Source organism: Thermoascus crustaceus (assembly GCF_041956765.1).
Source record: "Thermoascus crustaceus strain CBS 181.67 unplaced genomic scaffold VTN00scaffold_5, whole genome shotgun sequence".
NCBI lineage: Eukaryota > Fungi > Ascomycota > Eurotiomycetes > Eurotiales > Thermoascaceae > Thermoascus > Thermoascus crustaceus.
This window is the reverse complement of record NW_027192531.1, coordinates 1,609,191-1,620,357: the sequence shown is the minus strand read 5'-3', so window position 1 is coordinate 1,620,357 and position 11,167 is coordinate 1,609,191. Positions and strand designations below refer to the sequence as shown.

Below are 11,167 nucleotides of genomic sequence, written 5' to 3'. Positions count from 1 at the left end.
TCGTTTCCACGGCCGAAAAGAACATAAGTTCCGCATCCCGAGGCAGTATATGTTGCCCCAAGGGCCGAAGGAATTCAACTCTAGGACTCAGATTTCTCAATGTCTAGCGTTGGCACTGCGATTTACACGTGATTGTGGCCACTATGGAAAATCCACCTAATGCTTAGGGCACACTACTTTAAGCCTAAGAATTTATATCTAGTGCTACTGCTTACAACTGACCGACCTATGCAGTCTAGAGATTTGATCCCTTTTCCAGTATACGGGATATTTATACTAGAACAGTATATATCGTGCCTAGGTACCTAACCTATTAGGTACTCTCAAAGGCAGCGCCAACAAGGGCGCTTCATCCGAGACACAGCCTAATCTAACCAGACCAGAATGGGAAGGACGAAAAACATGCCTAGGTGGAATCACTCCATTTTCAGACGTACAGGTAACCAAACCAGCAAGGGTACTCGGTCCCACATGCACAAACACAACCTCAATTTTATATGTCACTGCATCTGTGCACGCCCTGAATTGAACTTAAGGACCACTTTATACCTTTACCACTAAGATAGGCGACCAACCATTGGTCACAGAGTAGATTACATTGAAATATGGTGCATAGGTTAGATACCTACCGTATAGGTAGGTAGATACGAAACGGAGAATTCATGCCCTTCCATAGTACTCTATACGCACGGGTACGACGGACATTAATATCTGTGTCGTATATCCCACTACCCTGTCCGACATGATGGTTTTCTTCAGTGAATCGAATACGATAGGATAGAGTACTCCGCAGTTACCTGTCTACCCAGGTGTCCAGATATCCAGAACATTTATTCCAAGTCTTAATGTGGGGTATACGACTGTATATGGATGAAAGGAACCTACCTATGTAAGGTAGACATGACATGCATGAAGACAGCGCGGGGAGTCGCGGGACATGCGGAGCACTCCGCGTTTCAATATCGGCCGTCGAAGTCTGAAGGACGGTACTACTAACACTACTACTAAACTACTGCGGGTGCTAACTGTACGACTCAGGCTATACTGGGGTCTCCGCGCATTCTGTCCTATCCCGGGGGAGAGATAAGGCACGTTGGCCCCCAATTTGTTCTCCGCTTTCTTGTTACCTGTGAGGAATGGGGGACTGATAGCTACTTGACACCCGGGGAGGACGAGGAAGTTCCATGCTCGAAGAAACGGGGCGGGGCGGTGCAGTGCAGAGTCAGGACCGGGGTGTTGTGGTTCGGATTGTTGGCAATGGGTTGAGAATTCGGCTCCGCGCGACTGAGAAGCCTAGCCTGGTTTTGATGTCCTGCGACCTGAGTGGATTGGGAGACCTCTCTTTCTAGTTCTCCGGTGTTCCATGCATGATTACACTCCGGATTTCTGCAAGCCAAGAAGTCGGAGCCTTGCACTAGCAAGGGAAAAGAGTACAACACGGAGAGCGGGAACTGTGGGTAGTAATGTATTCTTTTTCATTTCCATTCGAGACAAGACGCCATATTTTTTCACGGCTTCCCTCATAAAAAAGAACAGGTAAAAGAAATAGTTATCATCTTTCGGCAAAGTGGCCCAGGGTCCAGTTTTTGTTTACCTCGACACTGGTGTGTATGTAGTAGCATCGAAGCATCCTCAATTCATCATGTTCCAGCTATGGTAATAACCCATGTTCTTTTCTTTGGATTCTCCCAACGCATGTTTGAATTGAAGATGTTCGAGGCTCTTTCTATCTTTTTTACACCTCACCTCGGACGGAACGGACCCAGTGCGTTTTGTCACATCACACAACTCCCCAATTGTCCCAGACAGAAGAAGGTATCCAGTTTAGAAACCTGCAAGATAGAATTGTCAGCCATTTTCATCGTTCGAACGGTCGACAAGAAAAGAGGTATATCCATCCGGCCACTTACGCAGAGGAGTGAAGAACCATCTGTTCTTTCCGCTGGTGTAGCGCTCCTCCAGGGCCTTCTTGACAGTCTTCTTGGCCTCCTCGCGCTGCGACACCTCCTTGAAGGTCTCGTTGGTAACGACGCCCTTGAGGCCCTCCAGCTCGAGAGTGTAGCGGGTGGGCATGAGGTGGTTGTAGTTGATGGTCTTGATGAAGGGCTTGAGCTTGCTGCGCTTCTCCGTCTTCTTCTTACCCATGCGGCGCGTCACCTTGAGGGGGTAGCGCTCGATACCGGCGACGAGGGCGTAGGCGAATGGGTGAGTCTTGGAGCCCTGGTCGTAGGGCTGGATGATCACGACCTGGAGTTTCGCGAAAAAGTCCGTGTCAGCTTTCCTGCTCTGTATCTTCTTTTTTTTTGTCCGATCAAAAATGACGATAACTGTGTTCCTCCGCTCGCTTTGTGAGTTCTGATATCATTCCCGCCTCGCCAGATGGCTTAAGCAGATATCCCGACATGAATGCCTCATTTATGCTCTTCCAAGATCCCATTCATTCTTTCCCACCCAATCCTTATAGAAATCCGTCTAAATCACTTCGAAGGGGCTCAGAAAAAATGCTGTCGTACCTTCTTACCGGCATAACGGCCTCGGGTGATGATGGCCACACGGCCCACTTTCATGACTATTCCAGCACCGTCAGCATGGTCCTATTCGAGTCATTGAAACAGTCGAGAGAGAGAGTGTGAAATACTGACACTTCATGGCGAAAGTCCCGGTGAGCGGCAGCGAAAGGAGAAGGAGGGGAGGGGGAGGTTGGTTGTCGACTTGGAAGTTCGGTCGTTTCGAGACTTGAGGTTCTCCGCGCTCGACCTTCGTTTTTTCGCTTGTGAGTAGTGCACACACAGCGAGCGAAGGGCAGGGTTTGTGTGCCGGCGGCTGATTGGTCCGTTTACCGACCGCTGGGAGCCAGGCCGTAATAGGTAAGTTTCTCCTTGCGGAAAGGGCTCCGATCCGACGGGGCCGGAGGTCGGGCTTCTCGACCGCCCGAGGCCGCGCCAAGACGCTCGTTGTTGTGTTGCCTGGCGACGCCCTAGGCAACTATCGGTCCCCACTCACCGCCCTTATCGACGTGGTCGGCCTGGAGATGCCTTATCTAAACAGCGTCCGTGTGTTTGTTTACCCCAGGTGGACAGTGCTATCGTGGTTGCTAGGGCTGAGACTCGAGCTGGCCTTGACGTGGTTCTTCTAGCCTTAGGCGACCTCGCTGCCCCATGAGTTACCGTACTTTATCTCTCTACCCGACTCCACTGTTTACTTTGCTTTGCATCCTCAAGCTGCACGGTCGTGCTTGGTACCCAGGTACTCTTTTGAATACAAAAGTGTATCTCCTTCCTCTCACGAGTCACGACAACTTCACGACAATACCCCCTCCCCCTCAGTTGCATTTTGATGTTTATGATTTTTTGTTATGACCCTGTTATGCCGCTAATCTTTTAACTGTATTGCACATTCTTGCCCACATTCCCACAGTCTGAATACCCTTTATCCCATATTGAATCGCAGCACAGATAATCATCATGCCCTCACTCGAGCGGGACGTTTCGCGCGACCGCGACTCGGTCGTCAAAGGCCACCAGCACTCCCACTCGGAATCTGGCCGGTCCTCGGTGCCTATGTATGTAAGCAGAGATGCCATTGATGGTGGACTACCATTTAATGAACGAGTGCCATGGGACTGACATCAATGCTTTCGAAACGTAGGTGGGACAGCTCGGATCCCGACCGAGCTCCTCCTCCCCTCCCAATGAACCCTACCAGTCCCGCGACACGAGGGAATGTCTCTCCCAATATCCAGGAACGGGCTGCAGGTTTGACAGAGAAGATGCGTGAAAATGCGCCCAGCCCTTACACAACTAACCCAATGCCGTCGAAACAATCCCCAGAGAAACCACTCCTCAAAGGGCAGTACCATAAGCGTATGCAGTCCTTTCAGAATGGCGATAGCCGTTCAGAGTTCCGCAGCTTTCTCGAGACCCGGTCCCCGGAGCGGCCGTCGCGAGCAAGCATCTTCGAGACAGGGGATAAACTGCGAGCCTCCATCCTTGATATAGGAGACAAGTCGCGTGGCTCTCTGTTCGAGACAGGGGATAAGTCGAAATCTTCCCTCGACACAGGAGATAAGCCGCGAAGAAGCTCTGTCTTCGAGATGGGGGATAAGTCGAAAGCCTCTCTCTTCGAGACAGGAGATAAAACAAAAAGCTCCATCTTTGACACAGATAAGTCGAAAACCTCCATCGACGCAGACAAGTGGCGATCATCCGTCTTTGACACAGGAGACAAGTTACGAAGCTCTATCTTCGAGACAGGGGATAAGTCGAAAGCTTCCCTTGACACGGGAGACAAGTTGCGAAGTTCCCTCTTCGACACGGGAGAGAAGACAAAATCTTCCCTCTTTGACACAGATAAGTCGAAAGCCTCCCTCGACACAGGAGACAAGCCGGCAGAGAAGACCCCTAATCGAGTAGAGACTTCGGCACCAAACAATGGAAAAGACGCCGAGCGGGAAACGCCTACGTTCCGTCCATCAAACCGTTACCTTTATAGACCGATACTAGGAGAGAATACACCTACGTCTGCCACGATGTTGGCTCTGCAGAACATGCAGATACCGGGAGAGCACGGTCCTGCTCACTCAAACAGCTCGAGTACCTCCTCTTCCACTGGAACCCTCCCCAGTCAGACTTTCGATGCTCTATCCTCGCAGATCCTGAGTCTCACCAGTATCGCAACCAACTTGCAGCGTGAGATGGCCCAACTGAGCAGACGAAGCAAGGACAATGCCACGGATCTCATTAGCCTCAAGGCTGCGACAAATGCCCGGGATGAAGACATCAGGAAGAGTCTTCGAGAGTTGGCATCCAACATAAATTCGAAGCTCCTTGACCCGGATATAACAAGGTCAGCACCCTACATCCTCATGGCCCTTGCACACATGATTGATGATGTACCATGCGACAGTTCCCCAGGATCAAGGAAGAGTTACTCCATCCCTCGGATCCCAACCCCCAATAGCTTTGCTGCCGCGATAGAAAGGGAGTTCGGTGCTTCGCCCGGGCCGATATCCGACGGCTCCGCCAGCATTGCCCTGTTGGAGAAGGTACTGCGTGAAATGGCTACCAAGGAAGGACAGGAAAAGCTCCTGGAACTCGTGGATGAGATCAAGTCGAAGCCGACGAACAACAGAACGGACAATGAGGCCGACAAAACCATAACCAAAATGCTTGAAGAAATTCTGAACCTCGTCAAGGATGAGTCTGGAAGTCGAGCGCTAGTACGTGTAAAAGCTGATGTCAGTTCAGGTAAGAAGCCACCGCATATATAACCCAATCTGGATAATCCTCAAGCGGGAACTCTAGCTCACATCAACCAAACAGAAACCGAATCTACGAGTGATGCCGATAAGAGCGCCACCAAAGACACCTCGCCAGAGCAGGCCTCTAGCTTCATCACTGAAGAGATGTTGGACATCCTCAGGAGAGTGAAGAAAAGCGTGGTAGAGGGAGGCGGTTTGACAAATGAAGTCAAAGCCTTGGTTCGGGAATTACGCGGTGAGGTTCTGGGCATGGGACGAGATATTGCGCGGAAGCTAGAAGCAGCCGAAAATGCTCGAGCCTCTGATGAGAATAGGCCAAGGGCAGCAGGGAAGGAGGAAGTCACTGCGATCGTGGAAAGTGGCTTAGCGGAACTCAAAGAGCATATGGCCTTTATTATTCGCGAGAACCGACGGCAGTCATCTCCAGCCGTTACCAGACCAGCTGTCGACAGCAAGGAAGTCTACACGGCCGTGAAGAATGCACTCGCAGAAGCCTCCTTGCCTCGTCTCCCGGCTCCGGAAGATGTGCGAAGTGCAGTCGACAAGGAGGATATCCTGGCAGCCGTGAAGGAGGCTTGGGAGACTTACAAGCCCGAAATCGAGCTGCAAAACTTCGGACTCGAACGGGATGAGATCTTGGAATGCCTGAGCGAAGGTCTCAAAGCTTACCGGCCACAGCATGAGAAAGGTATCACGTACGAGCAGGTCCTCGCAGCAGTAGAGGAAGGAATGAAGAAGTTTACGCCGCCTCCTGTTCAATATCAGTCCAGCATCACAAGAGATGAGATCATAGTCACAATTCGCGAATGCCTTGAGAGTCTTGAATTCCCTGCTGCTCAGCTCTCAGACCAGAGGGAACCGCGCATCACCCGAGATGAAATCCTGAGCGCAATCTCGGAGGGCATTGCTGGCCAGAATGCTCTTACTAGCGATATGTTATATTCAGGAATGAACCGTGAAGAGGTCGTCAATGCCGTGAGGGAGGGTCTGGCTGCTCACTATGCTACAACAAGACACAGGCAGGAATCTAACGTCACGAAGGACGACGTGATAAATGCTATTAACGAAGCCTTCAATGCCCAACAGTCTGCAGTTACTAGACATGCCAAGCTTGAGCCGAGTATATCACGAGAGGAAATATTGAACGCTATTGCGGAGGGTCTAGCCAACCAGGCCGCGGTGACACGAAAAAATGAAGTGAATAAGGATGAAATCCTTGAAGTCGTCGCATCTGGCCTTCAGGAAGCAACCACCTCCGTCAACTTCAACGTTGGAGAGCAAATAGTAGAACGTCTACAGGATCTGTTGGAAGACGTGAAGAATGAGGTCAAACAATGCTCCGATGATAATGGCAGAGACACCGAACAGGTGCTTGACGCACTAAAAACTGGCCTTGATGTCCTCCGAGGTGACGTTGAATCATATGTGAATCGAGCTACGGACCCTGCTGCCAAGGTCGAGATACTCAAAACAGTCAAGGACGGATTCAGAATGCTCCAGGCTGATATGCAGAGGGCGGTAAATGAAGCGGCTCTTCGGTCTGCTACCATAACTCGCCCCAACCCCAACACTCCTGAACTCCTGGATGCAATGGAAAAGGAATTCGATCATCTCCGACAGACCATCAGCAATCGTCTCAACCGAGAGAATGCGTCTAATGACAAGGAAGAAATCCTTGATGCGATCCGGGATATCACCGAAAAACCGGATCCAAGTGCTCAGATCTTAAAGACTGTCAAAGAGCAGTTCGAACAGCTCCGTGAAACAATCTCCATGAGCATGGCGCAGTCAGGATCGTCCGCCGATAAGGATGAGATCATAGCAGCTCTGAAAGACAGTTTCAAAGCCTTACAAGAGGAAACTGCTCAGAAAAGCATTGTCAACGATAACATGCTACCCAATACGGGCGAGCTGCTTGATGCACTCAATGATGGTGTCGATGTGATACGTGCCGATTTGGAGAAAATTCTGGACAAGCCTTCTGATGACAGTAGCGCTGAGATTCTCGAAACGCTCAGAGAAGGTCTGACCAGCTTAAGGGCTGACATGGTCGCTCTGCGCGAAGCACAAAAGGAGTTCAAGGAAACCAGCACAACCAGTGGCAAGGAACTCATCCTTGCAAACGAGAAATCCATTGGAGGCGACATCGAAAGCCTCAAGGCTCTTATCACCCAGCTACATGTCAAAGTTGAGGCTATGGAGCCCAACCCACGGTCTGTAGAGCCACCACGAGACGCATTGACGAAACGTCATCTAGACGATCTCCTTGCAGCGGTTAAGGAGGTTCAAGGATCGGTCCTCGAGGCTGGTACTGCCCGTGACATGCCCGCCGATGAGACTCTCGCTAAGAAAGAGGATACGAACGTTATTGAAACTTTGCTGCGGAACACGAAGGCAAAAATCGATGAGTTCGCTTTCCCTGGACCTGATGAAATAGCCAGGCCAGAGCAGGTTGAAGCTCTGGAGGCTCTCCTCAGGGAGACCATGGAATCAATCAGCCAGCTTTCTGCACGTATGGAGGCAGAAGGTGCTACGAAGACAGAAATTGGCACCTTGGAGACTCTTATGAAAGACATTTGGGTTACGGTTGATGAGCTCAAGAGCAAAGAAAAGTTTGCAGAGGATCCAGAGCGGGTAGTCAAGGCAGATCTCCAAACCGTTGAGGCAATGATCTTTGAAGTTAAGACACAACTGGACGAGCTGAAACTCCCTGACGTGGAGACGTTACCTGCCAAGTCTGAGATCAAGGAACTTAGTGACCTTCTCGCTGGATTCCAGGAGAAGATGGATGCTGAAGCCGAGCTCACCGCGCATGCCTTTGAGGCACGAAAGGTAGAGCACGGTGGTCTCGCAGAAAAGATAGAAGAGGCGAGATCCGTTGTCAGTGAACTGCGGGAGGAGCTACTGAGCAAGCTTGACGGGAGCAACGAAGGACTCTACGAACTAAAGCACCTGCTTGACGGCCTGACAGCCTCTGCGGAGAGTTTTAGTACCGTGGAGAATATCAGAGAGCTCAATGAACTCATTAGCCGCGAATTCGAACGAATGCGCTCTGATCACGAGGCAACGAAATTGGAGACGGAGGAGAGAGATGCTGCTGTCGTGATCAAGCAGGAAGAGGTCCGCGCGGCTATCGTGTCTGAGCTCGGCACCAAGTTTGACGAAAAGCTTGCTGCAGTCATGGCCAAGTATGAAGAGGCACAGACAGCGCTTGACTCGAAATTCACCGATATCGAACACAAGGAAATGGCCAATCTCCAGGCTGTGACGGATACGAAGAATGTTGCGGACGATATCAAGGTCATCATTGATTCTATGGGCAACAGCGTTACTGAGGCTTGTGAGCGCATGAGCGAGGACGCAAAGGCATTCCTTGAAAAAGTCGACGAATCTTACACCAAGATGGAGGAGATGCATAACGACATGAAGTCGCATCAGGACTTCGCCCAAGAGGAGATTAAGAAAACCTCTGCTACCACGCAGCGTGTTGAGACAGAGCTGCATGAAGTTCACCCTCAGATTCTGAAGACCATCAAGGATATCCTGATGATTGTCAGTCGGCACTACGAACACTCCCAGAGAGTTTCACAGGATTTTCAGATGCAAATGGCTGCTATCCCCTCTGCCATTACTCCTGCACTCCGCGCATTGCCTGCTCCAGAGCCGGAGACTCCAGAGAAGTACGATGACTCTCAGGTCCAAGAGAAGCTCAATACTCTGCTTGAGCATGCCGCCAACAAATATGATGACTCCCACCTTCGGGAGAAGCTTGATGTCCTTCTTGAGAATGCCGCAAACAAGCAAGATTACTCTGAAGTCAAGGAAAGGATTGAGGCTCTGTTTGACCAAGTTCCGGAGAAGTATGATGACTCCCACGTCCGGGAAAAGCTGGATGCTCTTCTTGGTCAAATTCTGGAGAAGTACAATGACTCCCAAATCCAGGAAAAGCTTGATGCACTGCTTAGTCAAGTTCCGGAGAAGTACGACGATTCTCACATTCGGGAGAAGCTTGATGTGCTGCTTGAGAATGCCGCGAACAAGCATGATGACTCTGAACTGAAGGAGAAGCTTGATGTGCTGCTTGAGAATGCCGCGGACAAATATGATGACTCGGAACTCAGAGGGAAACTCGATGCTCTGCTTGCCCAAGTTCCAGAGAAGTACGACGACTCTGACCTTCGGGAGAAGCTTGATACTCTGCTTGGTCAAGTTCCGCAAAAATACGACGATTCGCAACTCCAGGAGAAGCTTGATTTTTTGCTTAGTCAAGAGAAGTACGACGACACCCACATCCGGGAGAAGCTGGATTCTCTTCTTGGTCAAATTCAGGAGAAGTACAACGACTCGCAAATTCAGGAGAAGCTTGATGCTCTGCTTCTTCAGGCTCCTGAGAAGTATGATGACAGCCAGCTCCAAGAGAAGCTGGATGCTCTACTTATTCAAGCTCCAGAGAAGTACGATGATACCCATATCCGGGAAAAGCTTGATGCCTTGCTTAGCCAGGAGAAGTACGATGACTCCCAAGTCCAGGACAAGCTTAACTTCCTCCTTGACCACGCTGCAAATACGAGCAAGTCAATGTCCCAGATGGATAGGCTCGAGGAGATCCACCAGCAGATGATGGAGACTTCCTGTAAAGTCAGCGAAATGGTTGCCACACAGACAAGACTCATGGAACAGGACCATGAGAGGAAGAAACGGGAGGCCGACGAGGCCGCAGTTTTGCTTGAAAGGAGAGTTGCGGAGAAAGAGAGAATCGAGGCCGAGATCATAGGTCTGAAAGAAGAAAAGGATTCCCTCCTGAACATGATTCAAGCGCTGAAACTCGAGAAGGAGGACCTGGTGAGACAAAACAAGAGGCTTTCGAAGGAGGTCTCTGGTCTCGAGACAGCCTTAGAAATCCGCCAGGAAGAGATGCAGCTTATGGAAGACCGGGCCGACAGCCTCGAAAAGAGAATCCTGGAAGGCGTCCTCGACCACGCCCGGAGCGTCCTTATCCGCCGCCCGGCTGCAGGTATGAGAAGAGCGCCTAGCTCTGCGAGCACGGCCACCAGAGCCAGCAGAGCCAGCAGAGCCAGCGCAGCCAACATAGCTAAGGACACCAGCAGCATCCTTAGTAGCTATGTGGGCTTGGCGCTGAAGCGACGCCCAGCGAAGTCTCAGACTGCCGGGTCGACAGTGTCATCCAACGCAGGCAAGGAGAGAAGGATCCTCAGCCTGAGCAATATGACGGGTAACAGAGGCTCGACCGACCGACAGACGACGCCGGCGCCCGCTGCCAACGGTGCGCACGGCAGTCTTAAGCGGAGTCATTCGGTCAGGTCCAACTTCTCGAGGAAGCAGTCATGGGGGACCAAGAGTTCCGTTGCGAATAAAGAGAATGACGTATTCCCAGAGGAGGATGAGCATGCGAGCGGCGAGGAAAGTGATCCAGGGACTGACAGGCAGACCAGCTACGCAGGAACCTACGTTGATAGTCTTCTGGACGCGGGCGAGCACGAGAAGCCCGCAGAGCGCAAGTTCAGCTTCGCCAGCTCGGCAAACGGATTGGACGTTGTGCGCCCTGAGTCCATCAATGAAGAAAATGAGCAACGGGAAAATCGCGACGCGCCTGGATCGCACCATGAGGGCTGCCAGACTCCTGCAGCAGATGGAGAACAATACGAAGTCCACCAATTCTCCGACGGAGTGATTCAAGGCCTGGAGCGACCACCTAAGATGGAAGACCTAGTACTGCATGATCAGCACAGCGACAGCGGCCTGGGAACCGACATCCCGAGCGGAGAGAGCGTCGTATCTAAATACGGCGGAGGATGGTGTCTTCAGAAATCGGATGTGGGCTTCTGAAACTGTGGCATTCTACGGTTATCTTCTTGGGATACGCCATCCTAACAAGATCCAAACCGA

At 51.1% G+C, this 11,167-nt stretch overlaps 2 protein-coding genes across 2 annotated transcripts; one reads left to right on the top strand and one right to left on the bottom strand.

Moving 5' to 3' along the window:
* Window positions 1–1,848: 1,848 nt before the first annotated feature.
* Window positions 1,849–2,649, bottom strand: VTN00DRAFT_8100 (60S ribosomal eL27 domain-containing protein; the record flags this gene model as incomplete). Its single annotated transcript, XM_069434918.1, has 3 exons — window positions 1,849–2,247; window positions 2,514–2,569; window positions 2,643–2,649. 3 exons carry the CDS (start codon window positions 2,647–2,649, stop codon window positions 1,849–1,851), a joined length of 462 nt encoding a protein of 153 aa, XP_069286366.1.
* Window positions 2,650–3,464: 815 nt separating this feature from the next.
* On the top strand, window positions 3,465–11,107 carry VTN00DRAFT_8099 (uncharacterized protein; the record flags this gene model as incomplete). The annotated part of the gene is made up of 4 exons (XM_069434915.1): window positions 3,465–3,562; window positions 3,649–4,845; window positions 4,906–5,246; window positions 5,322–11,107. 4 exons carry the CDS (start codon window positions 3,465–3,467, stop codon window positions 11,105–11,107), a joined length of 7,422 nt encoding a protein of 2,473 aa, XP_069286365.1.
* Window positions 11,108–11,167: the final 60 nt, after the last annotated feature.